The sequence below is a fragment of the Lithobates pipiens genome, unplaced genomic scaffold (genome assembly GCF_037356315.1).
Source record: "Lithobates pipiens isolate NorthernLeopardFrog02 unplaced genomic scaffold, aLitPip1_a1.2 Scaffold_19, whole genome shotgun sequence".
NCBI lineage: Eukaryota > Metazoa > Chordata > Amphibia > Anura > Ranidae > Lithobates > Lithobates pipiens.
In genome coordinates this window covers 80382401-80403852 of record NW_027507764.1, presented here as the reverse complement: position 1 = coordinate 80403852, position 21452 = coordinate 80382401, and the positions used below count along the sequence as shown (strand labels likewise).

The 21452-nt window shown below is 46.4% G+C and overlaps 1 protein-coding gene across 1 annotated transcript in view; it reads left to right on the top strand.

The window, feature by feature from the left end:
• The first annotated feature begins 7130 nt into the window (after positions 1 to 7130).
• The window catches only part of LOC143996111 (phosphatidylinositol 5-phosphate 4-kinase type-2 alpha), a 179344-nt gene continuing 165022 nt past the window's right edge, over positions 7131 to 21452 (top strand). Inside the window, exon 1 of the mRNA XM_077490958.1 lies at positions 7131 to 9403. Within this exon, the coding sequence (XP_077347084.1) occupies positions 9263 to 9403 (141 nt within the window). The 5' untranslated portion in view covers positions 7131 to 9262. The remainder of the gene's footprint in view (positions 9404 to 21452) is intronic.

Here is a 21452-nt window from a genome sequence, read left to right as displayed (position 1 = left end):
CTGAACTAAGGGGCCAAGCCCAACCCCTGAAAAACAGCCCCACACCATAATCCCCCCTCCACCAAATGATTTGGACCAGTACACAAAGCAAGGTCCATAAAGACATGGATGAGTGAGTTTGGGATGAAGGATCTTGACTGGCCTGCACAAAGTTCCTGTACTACTTCTATCCGACTTGTAGGCGACTGGTACCCATTGATTTCAATGGAGGTCGCCTCCAAGTCGGATCTCTGTCTATTTGGAGGCGACTCTCACAGAATTATCAGCGCTCAAAAGGGAACTCCACGCTAAATTTATTAAAAAAATTTGGCGTGGGTTCCCCCTCCGAGAGCATAACAGACCCTTAGGTCTGGTATGGATTTTAAGGGGAACCCCCTACGCCAAAAAAAGGCGTGGGGCCCCCCCCAGATCCATACCAGACCCTTATCCGAGCACGCTACCCGGCCGGCCAGGAAAGGGGGTGGGGACGAGTGAGCGCCCCCCCCTCCTGAGCCGTACCAGGCCACGTGTCCTCAACATGGGGGGGTGCCTTGAGCCTTGGGGAAGGGGGGGTGCACGCCCCCCCAAAGCACCTTGTCCCCATGTTGATGAGGACAAGGGCCTCTTCCCGACAACCCTGGCCTGTCCCTATATAAGTCGCCGCACGCCACGTGTCCTGTCATTGTGACCGGAGACAGCGACAAGGCAACATCTCCAGAAGAGAAGAAGAGAACAGAACAGAAAACGGCGACAACTGTAGCGGCGACAGAAGACCGGTCCGCTTGTAAAAGAGCTAGAAGAAAGCGCGGTGGCCCGGCAAGAAGAACCAAAGAGGGGGACAAGACCCCCGAAGAGGGACACAAGACCCCCGAAGTCGGAAGGAGAGGGCGGCGGCGAAGAAGAAAGCTGGGCTCCTCTGCTAGTAAAAGAGCTAGCAGAAGATAGCGGAGGAGTCCGGCGAGAAGACCCCCGAAGACGGAAGAAGACCTGTGCAATAAACTATTTTAACCCTTGTGTCCCCACCCCCTTTCCTGGCTGGCCAGGTAGTGTGCTTGGATAAGGGTCTGGCATGGATCTGGGGGGGACCCCCACGCCGTTTTTTCGGCGTAGGGGGTTCCCCTTAAAATCCATACCAGACCTAAGGGCCTGGTATGCTCCTGAAGGGGGAACCCACACCGTTTTTTTTTTATTTGGCGTGGAGTTCCCCCTTGAGAGCTCATTCTCTGATTGGCCATGGAAAAAGTCGCCTAGCCTGGGGCTAGTCGTGTTGTAAGTCGCCCCAAGTCGTGTTGAAGTCGTGTCCAAGTTGCCTCCAAAAGTCGTGTTGAAAGTCGTGTTGCCCCTGTGTGAACCGGCTCTTAGAAAGCGTTACTATCTGGTGTCCTGTCAGATTACCACTACCCATCAGAAAATGTAACGGAAGTGACGTTCTGAGCAAAAATGCTTACTGCGCATGTGCCATTCATTTCAACATGTCTACTATGCGTTCCAATAGGCTTCTTCATCTGACAAAAGACGAAGGCAAGTCTTCAATTTCAAGCTTATTTTAGCAGTAAACTCACATTATATACCCAAACACAGTATTGTTAAATCTGTGACACTGTTTTGATGTTGCATTTGAAAAGCAGCAGCAAGACGGCATTTAGAAGGTGGCGGCAGCCATCTTGCTACACCCCGCACTGATTTGGCCAGGGGTCAAGTCCTGGGGAAAAAAGTGTGGGAACTCCCACCCAAGATCCACTCCCCCACCAAAAAAAAAAAAATGATACGCTCATATGCATATATATTTCACAGAAAATACAGTGCAACATTTATTGTAAAGTTCCAGTTTACAAAAACAAAATAAGTTAACTTGTCAAACTAACAGAATAATCACCACAAGAATGGAGAGGGACAGCAGAATGGAGGGGGAGAGCAGAACAGAGGGGGAGAGCAGAACGGAGGGGGAAAGCAGAACGGAGGGGGACATGGAGGAAAACTGGAGGGGGACAGCAGCAGAACAGAGGGGGACAGTAGCAGAACGGAGGGGGACAGTAGCAGAAAGGAGGGGGACAGCAGAACAGAGGGGGAAAGCAGAACGGAGGGGGACAGCAGAAAGGAGGGGGACATGGAGGAAAACTAGAGGGGGACAGCAGCAGAACAGAGGAGGACAGTAGCAGAACGGAGTGGGACAGTAGCAGAATGGAGGGGGACAGCAGAAAGGAGGGGGACACAGAGGAAAACTGGAGGGGGATTGGGGGGCAGCAGCAGAATGGAGGGGTAGTGGGGGACAGCAGCAGAACGGAGGGGGAGCATGCTCACTGTAACTAACAAAGTGTGTGTAACACACTAACCTGGAAGTTTGTCAATGATTCTGGCGGGCGGCAAACTCGTGGTGGACCTTGTGGGCGGGAGGATTCAGAGGCTCAGCTCAGGAGAGGAGAAGTTGAACTGGAGAAGTCTGGCAGCTCAGAGTTGGGCTGCACTGCTGGAAATGTGCTACAGCAGTTGCGGGAGGAGTCGGCGGCGGCCCCGGGACTGTCTGGCACTGACTGGGCAGTGGGCACAGGCTGAATCCTTACCAGCAGTAAGTGTGGCTCTGTCTGGTGTGGTGTCTGGCTGCTCTCTCTCAGAGGTGCTGCTCAGCCTAGCAACCAGTTACTCAGGCATATGCAGGACGCGGCTGCTAACGGGAATTGAGTTCCTGTTGTGGAAAAAGTACAGGAACTCCGTTCCCATGCGTTCCCGCAGGACTTAAGCCCTGCATTTGGCGCTGAGGGACATTTTTCGACACCCTCACTCGGTCGCGGTGAAATAGTCTTTCAGTATATAAGGTGAGTTTACAGCTAAAATAAGTGTGAAATTCAAGACTTGCCTGGGTGTAACAACATGTCCGCTGCCGCCTATGTGTCCTTTCAGATTAGGAAACCTATTGAAACACATAGCGGCCATGTTGGAATGCATAGCACATGCGCAATAAGTATTTTTGTTCACAACGTCACTTCCGTTGCCTTTTCTGATGGGTAGTGGTATTCTGGTAGAACACTGGCGTGATATTACAAGATTCCAAACGATAGAAAAACGAAAGTGCCTGCTAGGGTTGCCATCAAATCCCTTTAAAACCAAACACATATTAATTACACGGGTTCTTTGGCTTATTAACCGCTTGCCGACCAGCACGCACGAACCACTGTAGTTGTACATCGGTCTTTGCATAGCATGCCGCGGGAGCGTGCCCGCAGGTCCGGTGAATTCAATGTCCACCAGCGACCCGCGATTGCGGTGTACAGAGGCAGAGCGGGGAACAAAGCGATTGCCTGTTCTGCCAGATGACATGTCAGAGATTTTCTGTTCCCAGTGATCAGGAACAGCGATCTCGGTCATGTCCCTGGTAGCCCACCCCCCCTATAGTTAGAACACACCCAGGGAACACACTTAACCCTTTGATCGCCCCCTAGTATTAACCCCTTCCCTGCCAGTGTAATTTTTACATTTTTTACATTTTTTTACATGCATTTCTTATAGCACTGATCAATATAATAATGTCACTGGTCCCCAAAAAGTGTCATTTGGGGTCAGATTTGTCCACTGCAATATAGCAGTCCCGCTAAAAATCACAGATTACCGCCATTACCAGTAAAAAATAAATAAAAGTCCCTAAATCTATCCCATAGTTTGTAGACCAGATAACTTTTGTGCAAAGCAATCAATTTACGCCTATTGCAATTTTTTTTTTACCAAAAATATGTAGAAGATTATATATGTATTAGAGCAAAAGACCGCAGAGGGGATCAAATACCACCAAACGAAAGCTCTATTTGTGGGAAAAAAAGGACGTCAATTTTGTTTGGGGACAGAGTCGCGCGATTGCGCAATTGTCAGTTAAAGCGACGCAGAGTCGTATTGCAAAAAATGGCCTGGTCAGGAAGGGGGCAAGTCCTTCCTGGGGCTGAAGTGGTTAAGGTGGTAATTAAATTAATTTAGTGCCTTACCTGCATTAAAGAGGAACTGCAGTCTGCTCACATAAATTGTAATAAAAACATCTTTGCCCTTTCTGAAGCTTCCCTCCAACCACTTTGCATATTATTTTATATATACTGTGATTCTGTACTTGCCAAATATGCTGCAGAAATCTCCCTCCACTGAGTCTGGCTGCATCCATTTTAACTGTGGGCGGCTGAAGCTGCTGCCTGTTCACTACCTGGATTTACACAGACACACAGAGGCACACCTCCAGCCCTACAGCTATCATTGGCCCTCTTATGACTCATCCCCCTCCCTTCCTGGCAAACTCTTGGGAGAGTTAGAGAGAGAGCTGTGCATGATGTCATAAGCCTAGACTTTTTTCCCAGACAAGAAACAGGAAGTGGGCTGTATGAAGTATTTACTGGCAGAAAAAATGTTTTACTATCCAAAGTTAAAGTGGTGTTCCAAACACCAAAAAAAAAAATGATTAAAATTCCTAAAAAAAACACCAAAAAAAACATTTGGAATTTCTTTTTTTAATTCACCTCCTGTTGCTAGGGGTCCCTCTTAGTCTGCCTCCTTCAGTGCCTGGGCTCCTGACGTCACTTCCCCTCGGCGCAGGAAGGGCTCAGCTCCGCCCCCTCCCTCCTGTCAGTCATCTGGGACATGTGACAGGTCCCAGATGACTGCATGGCCAATCGCGCATGAGCAGTGGTTGTCCGACTGTGCCCACAGTTGCAATGCCGGCGCCGCCGAGAGGAGGGGGGGGACAAGCGGGGCTTCCTTCCCCTGCATCGCTGGACCATGGGACAGGTAAGTGTCTGATTATTAAAAGTCAGCAGCTGCGGTATTTGTAGCTGCTGACTTTAAATTTTTTTTTTTTAGGGGAAACTCCTCTTTAAAACAACAAGGGTAGAAGATTTAAAGCGGAGTTCTACCCATAAAAATAAGTTGACATTACTGTGCAGAAAATAACCTAATGACATTTTGACAAAAATGTATTTTTTTTACTTACCTTTTAATGCCTGTTGCTATGTGGTCCCTTCTAATCTTCCCCTTCCTCACCGTGGCGCCTGACATCATTTCCCTCCGCGCCTCTGCTCGTTACTGCTCCTGGGAGATGTGTGTCATCATTTCCCAGGAGTCAGTGGGCAGCATCAAGGGCTAGATTCCCATAACAATGGGACGGGCACATCCGACGATGCCGCCACCCATTGTGATGCCAACCTGTGTAGTTTCCAGCGCCGCTACGTGCTGTTACTGCGCATGCATGAGAACGGGCGGTCCATGCTGGGAATACAGCAGCGCGGTATCCTGGAAGAATATGCTTGTGGGCTTCTCCTGCCCACATGCAAGATGGGAATCCCCAAGAAGGCAAAATCAAAGGTATTTTTTCAATAAAATAATTATAAAGGCAGCGCTAATGACAAGAGTAAGAATTGATAAATAAGCATTATGCAAGAGTAATGCCGCGTACACACGATCGGATTTTCCAACAACAAAACCGTGGATTTTTTCTCCGAAGGATGTTGGCTCAAACTTGTATGGCGTACACACGGTCACACAAAGGTTGGCCCAAAATTTCAATCGTGAGAACGCGGTGACTTACAACACGTACGACGAGCCGAGAAAAAGGAAATTCAATAACCAGTGCGGCTCCTTCTGCTTGATTCAGAGCATGCGGTGAACTTTTGTGCGACGGACTTGTGTACACACGATCGGACTTTCCGACAACAAGTTTTGTTGTCAGAAAATTTGAGAACCTGCCCTCAGACATTTGTGTGCGGAAATTCCAACAGCAAATGTTTGATGGAGCATACACACAATTGGACTTTCTGACAACAAACTCACATCAAACATTTCCTGTCGGAAAATCCGACTATGTGTACGCAGCATAAGAGTTATTTAAAATAAAAATAAAAATCAAAGATGTGGGTGGAGCTACGTTTTAATAGAATTTTAAAAAAATGACTGAAGTTCCGCTTTAAATTGGCCCCTGAACCTGTGTAATTAATATGTGTTTGGTTTTAACCACTTGCCGACCGCTGCATGCCAATATACGTTGGCACAATGGCAGCGGTGGGCAAATGGGCGTACCTGTACGTCCCCTTTAATTGGCGGGGCCAGCAGGCCTGCCGCGTACCATGTGACCGTGCCCGCGGACTCGATGTCACGTAGCCGCAGAATGGGGAAGTGCCTATGTAAACAAGGCGTTTCCCTGTTCTGCCTTGTGACATGACAGAGATCATTGCTCCCTGTCATCGGGAACAGTGATCGCTGTCATGTGAGTGGAAGCCCATTCACCCACAGTTAGAATCACTCCCTAGGACACACTTAACCCCTTGATCGCCCCCTAGTGCTTAACCCCTTCCCTGCCAGTGTCATTTACACAGTAATCAGTGCATTTTTATAGCACTGATCGCTGTATAAATGACAATGGTCCCAAAATAGTGTCAAGTGTCCGCCATAAAATCACAGATCGCCGCCATTACTAATAATAAAAAAAAAAAAAAATGCCATAAAACTATCCCCTATTTTGTAGACTATATCACTTTTGCGCAAACCAATCAATATACGCTTATTGCAATTTTTTTTACCAAATATATGTAGAAGAATACATATGGGCCTAAACTGAGGAAAAAAATAGTTTTTTTATATATATTTTGGGGCATATTTATTATAGCAAAAAGTAAAAAATATTGCTTTTTTTTTTCAAAATTGTCGCTCTTATTTTGTTTATAGCGCAAAAAAATAAAAGCCGCAGAGGTGATCAAATACCACCAAAAGAAAGCTCTATTTGTGGAGAAAAAAACAGGATGTCAATTTTGTTTGGGTGCAACGCCGCACAACCGTGCAATTGTCAGTTACAGCGCCGAAGTGGTTAAAGGGATGAGGTGGCAACGCTTCGCCAGTAGACGCATCAATAACACATCCTAACGCTTTAGGTGCGGTAATGGGCATCCGTGATAGCTAAAATGACAAAGTGTGTGTAAATGTGCCTCAACAATGACAGTAGGGAGTGAGCTACAACCTAACTGACAAGACAAGGAGAGAAAAGCCTTTTTTTTTTTTATTTCACGCCCTCCCGCACGTCTATTGCCGAGGGCACTGGCTGATGAAACCAAGAATCCCTGCGCTACAGCGCCTGTGAAAAAAAAAAAAAAAGAAAAAAAAAAAAGGCCGGGCCCGGCCGCCCCTCCTTTCTCCTCCTCCAGCGCTGTCACTCAGACGGGCTGCAAGCGGCCGGAAGCGCTGGGAAGATGCAGCCAGCAGCTCGGGCAGCAGTAGGGGAAGGCGGCTAGGCAGCCGAGGGAGCATTACCCCCCACGTATAAAGGAGAGGTGCGGAGAGGCTGGCCTGTGATTGCAATGCTGTACATGGAGCTGTATATGGAGGATGTGGCTGGTCCGCAGGGAGGGTTCAGGCTGCAGTAGGAGGGGAAGATCCGTGTGTGTATGTGGGTGTACGAGCCGTGCTGGGCAATCATCCTGAGCAGCAATCTATATGTGAGTGTCTTGCAGCAAGCAGCTGCTGCAGCATCAGTCTTCCCTGCTGTCACCAGAGGACATGGATGGATAGGAGGGAGGAGGTGCATCCAATCAAGCCCACCGCCTGGCATCACAGCGACACAAGAAGGGGGCCACATCTGCTAGTGGATGTGGGAGAAAAGATAGAGAGGGAAACGCCTACAGATCTGGGAGATCACAGACATCTCATCTCTGAGCTGCACATACAAATCCGCCTGCCTGGGACCGCTCTGTCCTCTCCTCTTCCTATGCGCCACACGTAAAAACTTTGCAGGATCTCCAGTGCTTCACAAGGAGACGTTGGGCTCTGCAGATCTTTCGTTAACCAGGACAGGTCCACTTGGATATTTTGGAGCTTTGCCTTTGGACCTAGATGGGACATTGCACTCATGATTGACTTTTGAGTGGGTGACGTTCTTCAAGACAGGTCAACTTGGATGTTTTGGAGCTTCACCTTCGCTTGGGACTAGATGAGACATTGGGCTCTGAGGGTTACTGCTTGTCAGTTAAGTGGGTGACGTTCTTTAAGATAGGTCAGATAGATTAGAGCTTTGCTTTCGCTGGGGCCCTTGGGACTAGATGAGACATTGGGCTCTGCGGGTTACTGCTTGACTGTTAAGTGGGTGACGTTCTTTAAGACAGGTCAGATATTTTGGAGCTTTGCCTTTGCTGCGGCCCTCGGGACTAGACAAGACATTGGGCACTGTAGGTTCCTGCTTGACTGTTAGGTGGGTGATGTTCTTTAGGACAGGTCCAATATTTTGGAGCTTTGCCTTTGCTGAGGCCCCTGGGACTAGATGACACATTTGGGTTCTTCGTTGACATTTAAGGGGGTGACTTTCTTCAAGACAGGTCAACTTAGATATTTTTGAGCGTCACCTTCTGCTGGGGACCTCGGGACTAGACAATACATTTGGGCACTGTAGGTTGCTGCTTGACTGTTAAGTGGGTGACGTTCTTTAGGACAGGTCAAATATTTTGGAGCTTTGCCTTTGCTGGGGCCCCTGGGACTAGATGACACATTTGGCTCTGCGGGTTCTTTCATGACTTTTAAGTGGGTTGACGTTTTTCACAAGAGGTCCACTTGGATACTTTGCTTTAGACTAGGAGTTGGGCTCTAAGGGTTCATGCTTGACGTTTTAAGTGGGTGATGTTCTTCAAGATAGGTCAACTTTGATATTTTTAAGCTTCACCTACGCTTGGGCCCTATGTACTAAATAAGTCTAATTGGGCTCTGCAGGTTCTTACTTGACTTTTTTTAAGTGGGTGACGTTCTTCACCAGTGCTTTAGACAAGACTTTGGGGTCTGAGGTTTCATTCTTCACTTTAAAGTGGGTGACATTCTTCATGACAGGTCCACATGAATATTTTGGGCTTTTGAGTAGGTGACGTTCTTCAGGACAGGTCCACTTGAATATTTTAGAGCTTTTCCTTTGGCTCATACAAGACTTTGGTTTCTGTGGGTTCATGCTTGACTTTTAAGTGGGTGACATTCTTTGACGGGCCCTTGGGACTAGATAAGACATTGGGTTCTGTGGGTTCTTCCTTGACTTTTAAGTGGGTAACATTCTTCAAGACAGGTCAACTTGGATATTTTGCAGCTTTTGCTTTTGGCCTAGACGAGACATTAGGCTGTGAGGATTCTTTCTTTACGTTCTTAGTGACAAGACCCCTTGGATATTTTGGATCTTTTTGCCTTCGGGAGGAGGGGGACCCTTGGGACTAGATGAGACATTGGGTTCTTGCCTGACTTTTAAGTGGGTGACTTTCTTCAAGACCAAATCTGCTTGGATATCTTTGAGGTGCCGACCATGGCAACGGCCAGCAATATTGTGTCCACTTTGGCCAGCAAGACCAAGACTAAGAAGAAACATTTTGTGGCTCAGAAAGTCAAGCTCTTCCGGGCCAGTGATCCTCTGCTCAGTGTCCTGATGTGGGGAGTCAATCATTCGGTAAGGGGGATTGTCATTGATGGATGGGTCTCATGTACCTTGTTGTGTTTGTCTTCCTGGCTGCCTGCTTGTCCCAGCTGGTGACAGGCCATCCAAATACATATGGGACCTGGGCTGATTTTACAGTGTGCTGCCTCTATGGTGGTATCGGGGGGGATGGATGCTATCCTTGATTATTGAGCAGTGGTGGTGAGCAGTGTGCAATAACCCATGGCAAATAACTGCTACCTTGCATCATGATGAGGGCAGCCAAGGCATTGCTTGTCATTTGCCTGCTTTGGGTAACTGTACTCCTGTTCATTTCTTTTTTTTTTTTTTTTTTTCCACCATCAACCACGGGAATGGGATATCCAGCGGCTAACCAGACTAAGGGGTTATTTCTTTCAGTATTTGGTCATTTAGCATATTTATATCTCTGGATGTCTTGTGGTTTTCTCTCGAAGCTTCAGTCCTTTTATAAATCACCAATTTTATTGTAGATGGTTCTGTGTCTATTTAATAAGTCATTGCAATGAGAAATGATTTGCAATGTTTAACCCAGCACAGCCGGTCATGTTTAAAGTGCCCCTGTAGTGGCAGTACAGCGGGTAACTGGGCTTCTGAATATATGACTCCAGGGTGTGCCAAATGCTCCTCTGTGCAATCTTTTCTGAAATCTTTAACAATAGCAGTAGCCATCGGTATCCTTAATGGCAGTTCTCGGTAGGTTGCTCAAGCATTGCGTTGTGGGATGTGTGGTGGAGCCAACGCTATGACTTTCAGAAAGTCGTAGAAGTTTTGGCCTCCTGGAGAACAGAGAAGTTCTCATATTGGGGGTACCTGCTGGCGGCTGCTCAGTGTATTAAACCAAGGGGGTATTACAGGTTAAATTTAACCATTCATTGGATCAGAGCAATGAAAATGATTTCTGGTTGGTAGCTGGCAATTCTTTTTTGCCTTTTTATCAAATCCACTGTTAGGATTGCGTGTTGTAAAGTGTATCAACCCAGGTGAAAAAAATTAATTTGCTGCATTTCAGTCCTTAGATGTGGTGGCTGCATTAGTTTTTTTTTTTTCTTCCTTTTTATTTTCGTCTTATGATCCTCCCAGGAGAAGTGGCAAAGGGTTGAGACAAACCATTTAACACTGACAGCAGTGCCTACAATGGTTTATGTAAAACCTTTATCTCATAATGAAAAGAATAGTTTTTGGTAACTGCTCATGTTAGGCCTGGTTCCATTTCTGCAGTGCTTTTTGCATTTTTGCAGATGTGTTTTTAATGCATTTTGCATTTTTTTATGTGTGTGTGTGTGTGTTGTGTTTTTTTAAAATTTATTTAAATTTTTTTGTAAACCCGAAACAAAACAAACAAACCCTGTAAGACAAAGGCATAATGGGCTAGAATGCATTGCATACTAACTCCATTATGAAATGCTTACCTTAGATCGAATATGTTGCGGTGGCCCCTGCTGTGACCAGCTACATGTCTCCCGGCGCTATTTCCTGGTTTGCGGGCGCCAGGCTCTGTGATTGGCCAGAAACCACAATGATGTCACTCCCACGCTTCTCCATTGAAGTCCATTGGACCAAAAACAAACCGTTTTGCGTTGAAGGCCCAGTTCACACTAATGCGGTGTGGAATTCGCTGCAAATTCTGTTTCTGCACCGCATCAAAATCGCACCTTGTTTATTCCAGCCGCTGTGGTTGTGCGTGTTAAGTTATCGACACCCCAAAATCGGTTTGCAAAATGCAGTGCGATTTTACAAAATTGCATCGCATGGGTGTGAATACCCATGCAATCCGATGCTGGGGCAGTAAAAGAGTCCTGCGTGATTTTGGTGTGGATGCAATGTGATTTGAGCCATACAAAATAAATGGCTCGAATCCCACACCACACCAGTGTGCACCAGGCCTAAAAGTCTCTGACCCTCCCCAGAAATGCTGGCACTGAAAAAAGCATAGATTTGAACGTATCCCATAGGAAACCATGTTAAATGGACTGTAGTGTGTTTCTGCAAAAAATGCGTAGGTGCGAGCCAGGCCTTTAACCTCCCTGGCGGTATGATTCAGTCTGGAATAAGGTGCTGAAAGCGGTACAATTATTTTGCATGGAAATCTGGCTTTTATTTTGTAGTCCTGTAATTCTTAGGAATAACGCTCTGAAATCTCTTCAAACCAGAGTCTAGCGGACACCCCGGGTATGATAACGTTTATAATATAATAAAGAGTAATAAAAATTATTCAATAATGTAATCAAATCCAAAAAAAAATGAAAAAGGGACATGTTTTGGTTGCTATGGACAATCTCCAAATTCCAGGCAGTAAAAAACAGTATTTATAATATAAAAGTGCATGCAGGGCATTGCACAAACCACTAGGGACAAAGGGGGTGTGTATTTTTTACTACAGCACTGTAATCTGTAAGATTACAGTGCTGTGTGTGTTTTGTGTGTTTTTACATTTTTGAATTTGCCGCCGTTCTCCGCTCCCGTGCGTCGTAACGTCGCAGGGAACGGAGCTCGGCGGCATTCGGCACTGTGAATCGAGCGCAGGACGGCTCGATCACACAGCGCGGCGGACATCGCTGGATCCAGGGGACAAGGTAAGTAACGTTACCTGTGTCCTCCCCTGCATCGAGCGGTGCAAGCCCGAGTCTGGCTCGGGGTTACCGCTATTGTAATGAAATTCCCAACCCGAGCCAGACTCGGGATTACCGCTGAGGAGGTTAAGAGAACCTTCAGCCAGGTTCCAAAAAGTTAAGTCAGCAGCTACAAAAACTGTAGCTGCAGCCTTGTAATAAACACTCCCCTGTCTTCAGGTCCCCGGAGCCAAAATGTTGACTGTGGGAAGCTAGCTGTGACTCCTTGGGACTGCATGGTTCTGCAGACTCCTGGGACCTGTGGGCAAACTTGGATTACCTTGGTGAAGTGGGAGTGGGTACCTGGCAAAACTAGGTACCTGCTCTCCCCCGCCCCCCACCCTCACACAAAAATATCAAATATGGGGGGGAGCAGAACTTTTTGGGTGAAGTTTTACTTTAAAGAGGAGTGCCACCTTAAAAAAAAAAAAAAAAAATACTGCAGCTGCTGACTTTTAATAAATAGACACTTACCTGTTCCAGGGTCCAGCGATGCTCGTCATCTGCTACTGACAATCGCTCATCTCTCGGCTGCCCCTGCCGCCATCCTCTGTCAGGGAATCGGGAAGTGAAGCGTTGCGGCTTCACTGCCCGGTTCCCTACTGCGCATGCGCGAGTCACGCTGCACGTCTTCACTGGTCCCCGGTGTGTCCTGGGAACTGTGTGTTTCCCAGAACACAACGGGGGGGGGGGGGGGCAAGGGCACCAGCAGCTAGCTATTCCCGGAAGTGGGTGCAGATACCTGGATTATACAGGTATCTTTACACACCTTTCGGGGGGGGGGGGGGGGTGTTCCGATGAGCGGAATTTCCACTTAAGGGTGGAGGTCCGCTTTAAGTGCTTTTAGCTTGTGTTAGACTTGCATTTATTAGTCACTTATGTAAAGTCTATGTAACACTAACCTCTCCAAAGGAATGGCTAACGTTCAGGCCAAACTCAATGTAATTTCTCAGTTATAAGCATATTATGTCAGTGACCTCACCACCACCCCCACCCATTTGTTACATATGGCTGTGGGGCCCTGGTTCACACTAGTGCAGCTTTAAAATCGCACTACTTCAGCGCAATTTCAAAGCCGCAGATCAGTGTGGTTTGGACCACTGATTTCATTGCAGCTTGCAACTTCATTTAGCAGAAGCCTATGCAAGTCGCAATGAAATTGGAAAAAAAAGTAGTGCAGGAACCTTTTTCATGATTGCTGCGACATTAGTGGTTCCATTGCCGGCAATGGGGTCCAACTTGTCATGCGATTTGGAACTGTCAAATTGCACCGGTGTGAACAAGAGACGGTGGTCACACCTGAATAGCTCTGGTTGCAAAGATATATTAGCGGGCCCAGTGTCCACTCCAGACGTCAGAGTTGCTCTGCACAGTTCTGCAGAGTATTTGAGGAAATCTATATTTGTTTTACAGCTTTCAGTTCTGTCTTTGCTCCAAAGATAACCCGGTGCTTCCTCTTATCTGTATATACAGAAGGGCTGGGAAGTAGCACATTGGCAGCCATGTCCAGGCTAGACGCTCTCAGCAGTCTGTGTGTATGCTGCAGGTTGGTTGCACAGCAATGCGATCTTCTAACCCGGCCGTGACATTGAGAACCAGGAGGTGATTTAAAGGGTTAGTTCACCTTTACCAAGAAAAGTGCTTTTGCAGGTAGGGGTGCCTGTAGATAAAAAGGATCAACTGTGCAGTTTTGACCAAAGCTAAATAATGTTTTAGTTTTATAGGAGGCCTTTTATGTCTCTTCTGAAGCCTGGCTGAAAAACTCCAAGAGGTGGAATCGTCCCCTCCTGCTCTGTTAAAGAGGAAGTAAACCCTCTGTTAAAAATAAAAAATAAACACCCTGCAAGACGAAGGCATAATGAGCTAGTATGCATGTAGGACATGAGAACCACGCTCACTCTCCGCATTACAGACGTGTAAACCTGCACAGGGCAGTACTAGAAGCTGATGCCAAGCCAGATTCAGGTACCTAATGTTCCTCCTCTCCATGGAGACTCTAGTTCACCGGCTGTCATACTGGTGCAATAGTGTCAGTAGTTTGAGTCATGGAGCGGAAACCAGTATGCAGATCAGGTAATAAATACCGCTGCTGATCATCGTGTGTACGAATTGATTTCACTTGCAACCCTAAGGTGATCCTGTATCTGTGTTCATACACGTGTCCTAGTAGTGTGTGCTTTTCCTGCCGTTTCAAATCCTGGAGTGTCACCCGTGAAAGTTTAATCTGATTAGTGGATTGAAAGAAATATGATCGCTGCTTGCAGATGGCTGTGGCAATGAAACTTTAAATATCATATTTTTTATTTATTTTATTTTTTTTACTTGCCCTTCCCGTGAATTGAAGAAGAACATTGTACTAAATTCCACATTCCTAGAACCGAGATTGAATGTTTCCCCCTCATCTTCCATGAGATTATTGGCACCAAATCGGACACAAAATTAAAAGCCCCCCCTCATCTGACCCTCAGTTGTTTCCAGACCCTCCATGAGCACGCCATATTGTTTGTTGTTTTTTTATAGGTCTGGTAACTGATTGGTGGACCCACCTTCTGTGGTGATATCCAGGACTGGTTGTGGCAATGTCGGGTGTTTTTCTATGTTTTTCGACCAAGAAGGGCCCCCTGTATATATTGGGTTACTCGCCTCCCTGGTGGTTTAGTAGCGGTAACTTCCTTCCAGGTCCAGGGTCTAGCTGTGTGGAGAGGCATCTTCATAGTGTCTTCCCGGTGTTGGGTGTACCACTGGAGCCTGAAGTGACATGACGCACTTCCGGGACACTGTTTTCTTAAAGGATCTTGGGGTGGTACAATGCAGGGGATTCATTGTTTTGGAAACCAGATGCAGGGCAGGCTAGTTTAGCAGTGCGGCGGTTGGAGGATTCTCCCCAGCCAGCCTATTTTCTCTTTTATGGAACTGGAGGACAGGACTGAGGATGGAGCAAACGCTCGAATTGAGCCAGCGGTGGCATCCAGGTCCAATACTGCCCACAAGGTAAGCCCTTGTCTGTACATAAAGGGCTACTGTTGCAGGGGGCTCTGTATAAACCTTTTTTATGTATTTTTTTTTTTTTTTTCTTGGTTGACCAACCTATAAATGTGGGAACTGTAGAGCCAGGCTTTCTGATAGTTGTAAGAAACTATTTTGTGAGGATTGTGTTCTGTCAAAGGCAGGTTCTGGGTCTACTGCCTCTTTTAAGGAGTTGATGACTTCTATGAAGGAGGTAGTGGCCTCTTTTCGGTCCTCTAAAGTGGATATTCACACAATTTTCAAAGTTTAGCTCATTCGTATTACACAACAGCATAGTATGCAAAACTGAACTTTTTTTAAAAAAATTCTCGGGTGTACCTGTGTATATGTGCTTCGGTCTTCGGTGCTTTTTCTCCCTGCGGCTGTGGGTGGGTATTTTGCGGGTATTGTCATCATTTCCGCCGCGCCGCACTGTTTCCTGGGAGCTAGTGTCATTGTTCCCAGGAGTCAGTGCGGAGGCCCGCTGTAATGACCTATTTGGCGACCCATCGCAGTTTGCTACAGACGTGACTTTCCGGCGCCACCATCTTGTTACACCCCACACTCGTCCACAGTAAGGATTCACTAAGAAGGGGGGGAAAGTGGACATGTTGTTACACCCACCAGAGTTTTGCATTTTAGACGTATTTATAACAGTAAAGCGAGTTTCTATAGTGAAATACAGTACTTAGAACTCCGTCTGACTGGTTAGATGTTGAATTTTAAAAGCGGCAAACTTCTGTCAGATAAGCAGGGTTGCCACTGCTTTTAAAATTCAAGATCTAAGTAGTCAGAGTTGGGAGTACTGTATTTTACTATATAAACTGACTTTACAACTGAGCATGCGTGGGAACCAGCAAGGAATGCACTGGAACCCGGAAGTGAATACTTGTGGGCTTCAAATGCCCTCGAGCAAGATTAAAACGGCCATCCACATTTTTTAAACCTTATTAGTTGCATCTAAACTGGACATCTGGGGAGGAAATTAATGCAAAACGTGAGTGTGCTACTGTCATTATGTGATGTTTTAAGTGTTTGATAAAAAATAAAAACCGTCAGTGGACATCCGCTTTAACGACAGAGTAGCCAGACTAGGGCCTTCCACTTCTAAACCTGTGACTCGGGAGCCTCCAGTTTCAGCTAGGTCTCTCCTTCTTTTAGCATCAAAGACCAGTAGTTCACGTAATGTTTCTGACTGGACGAAGGTGAGAATCGGGTATCTATGGCTGATAAAGAGTCTGCATCGGAGGCTGAGAGGATACTGGTAGCTCAACTTGGTATCTTTTTCCAGTTGAATATATTGACAAACTATTAAAGTCAATATATACTTCTGAACAGATTGAGATGCCTCAGCAAGCTCAGTCTGTTCAGGATAAAATGTACAGAGGTCTGCAAGGACAGAAAACTAGGTCTTTTCCTGTGCATCATTCACTCAAGGACATGATCCTTTCTGAGTGGAAAGATCCTTAAAAAAAAAGGTTGTTCCAGTCTGGAGGACACAAGAGAAGGTTTCCTTTTTAGTCCAATTTTGAGGAAGTTTTTTTCAAATGTCCTAGTTTAGATGCCTGTCACAGGTATCTAAAAAGTCCGATTTTTCATTTGAGGACTTGAGTCCTTAAGGATCAGATGACTAGGGAGGCTGACTCTTTACGTAAAGCCTAGGATGCCTCTGCCCTTTCTTTAGGACCAGCTGTAGTGTCCACCTGTGTTGCTAGGAATTAAGATGTGTGGGTCCAAAGTCTGGATGACCGTCTGTCCTCCGACACCCCCATGAAATCTTGGGAAGGTGATCTTACCTTCAAGAATTACCTCTGCGGCATACCCTTTGAGGGAAAACTCTTATTTAACTCTTCCTTAGAGGAAGTCCTAGCTCGTTCCTCCGAGAAAACTGTTTCCATTTTCCCAAAAGAATGAGCCCCAGAATAAGAGGCCTTTTTCGTGGCTTTTAGAACAAAGTCCATTTTAAGGCCAATAGGCAACAGGCAAAGATCTTTTAACAAAGACAAGCAAAAAGGGGCACTCTGTGCTCCTTTAGCCCCTATCAAAAATCCCCAGTAACGCCACAGCAGGGGTAGGAGGGAGATTGTTCCATTTCATCAAGGAATGGGCAGAGATTTCCAGCAATCCTTTTATCCTCCAAATGATAGAGGTTACAGGTTGGAATTCAAAAGCCCCTCACCCCAGAGGTTTTTTCTTACCCATCTGCCGAGGGATCAAGAGAGACGGCAGGCCATGGCGAATCTGATTGTGATGTGGGAAACAGAGGGTGCTATTTCTCCTGTTCCAGGAGATCAAAAATTCAGAGGATTTTATTCTCACATCTTTCTGGTAAGGAAGGCTTCTGGTGGGTTTCAGGTTGGTCATCAATTTAAGCGTCCTGAACAGATTCATAGTCTACAGACGATCCCGGATGGAAAAAATGTATTCTGTAAGGAATCTGTTATTACCAGGAGTGTTTATGGTAATCCGGGATCTTCAGGATGCTCATCTTCATGTACCAATCTGCCAGAGTCATCAAGTTTCTCAGATTTGCAGTTTTCATGGAGAACGGTCCAAGTCTTTGGCAGTTCGGAGCCCTCCCTTTTGGTCTCTCGGCAGCACCAAGGATTTTCACGAAAATCATGGCCTATTTTTGGATACAGTGGTTATCGATCATACCATATTTAGACGATTTGTTGGTATTTGCCCGAGAGAGAGAGCCTTGTTCAGGATCTACAATTGATCTTGCGTACCTTTCTGAAATTAGGGTGGAAGGTCAATCAGCAGACGTCTTGCCCGGTTCCCTCCCAGAGCATGCCTTTTTTGGGTTACCTAATACACTGTTGCCCTAAGATTTTTTCATCCAGAAGAAAAGATTTTAAAGATTCTTCTCTCCGTGCATAACCTTAGGTTGCTCCCACAGACCTCCCTTCGTCAGATCATGCTGTTATTGGGCTTAATGACTGCAGCCATTCCAGGGGTGCCATGGGCCCAATTGCATTCCAGCCTCTTCAAGCGTTTCTTCTGCATCATTGGGATCGCAGAAAAAGCTGTTTGAATCAGCTCATACAGCTTCCAAGAGAGGATTTTCTCAATCACTCCTGGTGGGAGCAGAGGGAACATCTGCAGGGAGGCAAGGACTGGGCACAGAATTCCCCAATGAAAATTACTTCAGATGCCAGTCTGTTGGGCCGGGGAGCTCACTCAGGGGACTGGAAGGCCCAGGGAGCCTGGCTGCCAGGGGAGGCATGTTGCTTATCAAATTTCAGAAAACTGTTAACAGGGGGGAAGTCTTTAGTTGCTCTGAAGGAGAGGGTCAATTCAGAGGACCTGTTTGATTTTTGATTTTTTTCTTTTTTTTCAGACGATGCCACGGCCGTGGCATACCTGAACAAGCAAGGAGGCAATCTCTTGGATACTCTTCTATTGTTAACCATGCAGATTCTGTCCTGGGCAGAAAACAATGTCTCTTCAATAAGGCCGGTGCACATCAGTGGGACAGCGAATGTTCTGGTGGACTATCTTAGCAGAATAAAGATCAGTGCCAGCAGTTGGGAACTGAATCAAGACACGTTCCAGGAGATCGTGTTAAAGTGGGGTGTTCCCAGAGTGGATCTTTTTGCATCCAGTCTCAACAAGAAACTACCCGTTTTCTTTTTGCTGGAAGAGTCCTTAGGGACAGATGCGCTCTCTTTCCTGTGAAATTTCACTCTAGCCTACGCCTTCCCTCCATTTCCTCTCTTACAGCTGGTAGTTTGGAAGATTGATCAAACAAAATTATCTTAATTGTCCCTTGGTGGCCCAGGAGGAGTTGGTTCTCCTTGCTGAGAGTTCTCTCAATAGAACTCCCTGGCCCCTGCCGAAATGGAGGAATCTTCTCCGTCAGGGGCCGGTGCTCCATCCAAACCCTCAGACCTTCCATTTGACGGCCTGGAGGCTGAGCGCTGCATCCTACCGCTAAGGGGATGTTCAGAGATGGTTATTGAGACCATCCTGGACAGTCGTAAGTTAGTCACAAAAAAGATCTATGGGACAGTTTGGAAAATTTTTGTTTCCTGACAGAAGAAGACAGGAATAGACTATTTTTCTACTCCCTATGTATTAGATTTTTTTACAGAGGGGAGTGGAGAAAGGACTTTCTGTCAGCACCCTTAGGCTTCAGGTTGTTGCCCTGTCTCTGTTTGCAGAAAAAAGACTAGCTGAGGACCCTCTGGTCAGGAGGTTCCTTTCAGCTAGAACTAGGCGTACACCCAGGGCTGTTAAACAGATTCTTCCCTGGGATCTGTCGTTGGTATTAAATTCTCTGACTAGGGCTCCTTTTGGAGCCATTGTATGAGGCCTCTCTGAAATTGATTTTCTTAAAAGATTACCTTTCTTTTGGCTATAATGTCAGGGAGAAGGATTTCTGATCTAGAGTCCCTTTCCTGTAAGGACCCTTTGCTGAGGATTTTAGAGGACAGGGCAGTGATTACGCCCGATCCTTTGTACTTGCCCAAAGTTTCTTCCAGCTTTCACAGATCTCGGGAGGTAGTGCTTCCTAGTTTTTGTTCCTCCCCCAAGAATGCGAAAGAGGGAAGATTTAGTTGTTTGGACGTGAAAAGATGCCTTCTGCTGTATTTAGAAAGGTCTAGAGAGTTTTGGAGATCCTCCCAACTCTTCGTGTTCAGTGGCCCCAAGAAGGGGACTAAAGCATCTAAAAGTTCAATTTCCAGATGGATTAGGGAAGCATTTTGTGAAGTTTACAAAGCATCAGGTCACATCCCTCCTTCCAGAGTTAGAGCTCATTCAACAAGATCTTTGGCAGCGTCATGGGCAGAAAGAGCGGGAGCATCATGGGAAGAAATTTCTAAAGCTGTTGTCTGGTCCTCCTCTCATGCGATCATCAAGCATTATAGAGTAAAGATGCTCTCCAGCCAGGACCTCTCCTTTGTTAGGAAAGTGCTTCAGTCTGTTCCCCCCCTAAGGTATAGAATCTTGCTTGTCCTCTCAAGTAGCTGTCCTGGAAGATGGAGGGGGGGGGGGGGAGAGAGATTTACCGGTTATATTTCCATGAATCTTCCAGGACAGCATCTATAGTCCCATCCTATTCGGTATTCACAATACTGCAAGATCTCGCAGTGTAGGTATGGCATTTTCCCCCAGGGTAATAGTGACGTTGCCTTCCTAAAGGGCATCTGTACTGCCACAGCTGCATCCCTACTGCCTTCAGGAAAACCAGAACGTGCAAGATGGGGGGGGAAAAGGGTCAGAAAAACATTTAAAAAAATAAGTAATTTCACTGGCCAGAATAATAAATGCCCAAACACTTGATGTGCCTAAATGCATTTACAAGCATCAAGCGTTTTTTCTGCTAAAACACTGCTGCCTGGAGGTAAGTCGTCTAGGAGAGATGACCAAATGCCCTGTGTGCATGAGGACTTACTGTTTAGCTTATTTATAAATGATGCAGCATTTAAGATTAAAGTACACTTTCCATGTTTGTAGGTGACACCGAGCTATGTAGTGTAATCCAATCGGTGGAAGATTCTCCAGTTTACACGCTGACCTAGACATTCTGGATGATTGGGCTTCTACAACGGCAAATAAAGTTCAGTGAGGAGTCATGTCAGCTTCTGCATGTGAGGGCTGAACATATAGATGGGGCAAAACTTAGACAAGCTATAGATCAGTGGTGTCACTCTATTTCACAGGGCTGCACCAGCATTATGGTTGTTCCCAATGGGGCCGGTTGTATCTGTAAGATTATAACAATTTATGCAGGTTTTTTTTTTTTTTTTTTTTTTCAGGGAATAGGTGCAGGAATTCAACCCCCCCCCCCCCCCCCCCCACGCACACATATTCATGCATCAAAGGGTGGGTGTGGTCAAGGGTTCAGGGGCGCGCTGCCTACAGAGTGCAGGGTTCAGGGGCGCGCTGCCTACAGAGTGCAGGGTTCAGGGGCGCGCTGCCTACAGAGTGCAGGGTTCAGGGGCGCGCTGCCTACAGAGTGCAGGTTTGAACTCTTTCACAGGCAGTCCACTCCTCGCTTCCACCCCTTCCCCTGGGTGCGGGGGCCACATGGAATAGCCTGGAGGGCCTTGTGTTTGACACATGTGCCATAGGTGATTTTATTTTTATTCCTGCAACCACAGGCAGAAGGGAAAAAAAAACATTTGATTCCCTGACTGTATTAATGGGAGAATGCCTCAGTCAGCGCTATTGTGTTGTGGCGGAGGAGCCTTCCTGGCTGGCAGAAAACAGTGATTACTGCTAGCATCAATAGTAATTGCATGTCAAAAATCTGACAGGTTGGTTGTACTGAAATTGATTGATGGATCGACTTCAGTACAGCCAGTCTGCCCATACACTGATCGAATCTTGGCTGGTTCCTGCTGAATCGGCCGTGATTTGATCCATCTGAGTCCATGACGGTAAGCTCTAAACTGTCAGCGCTATATAAATCCTGT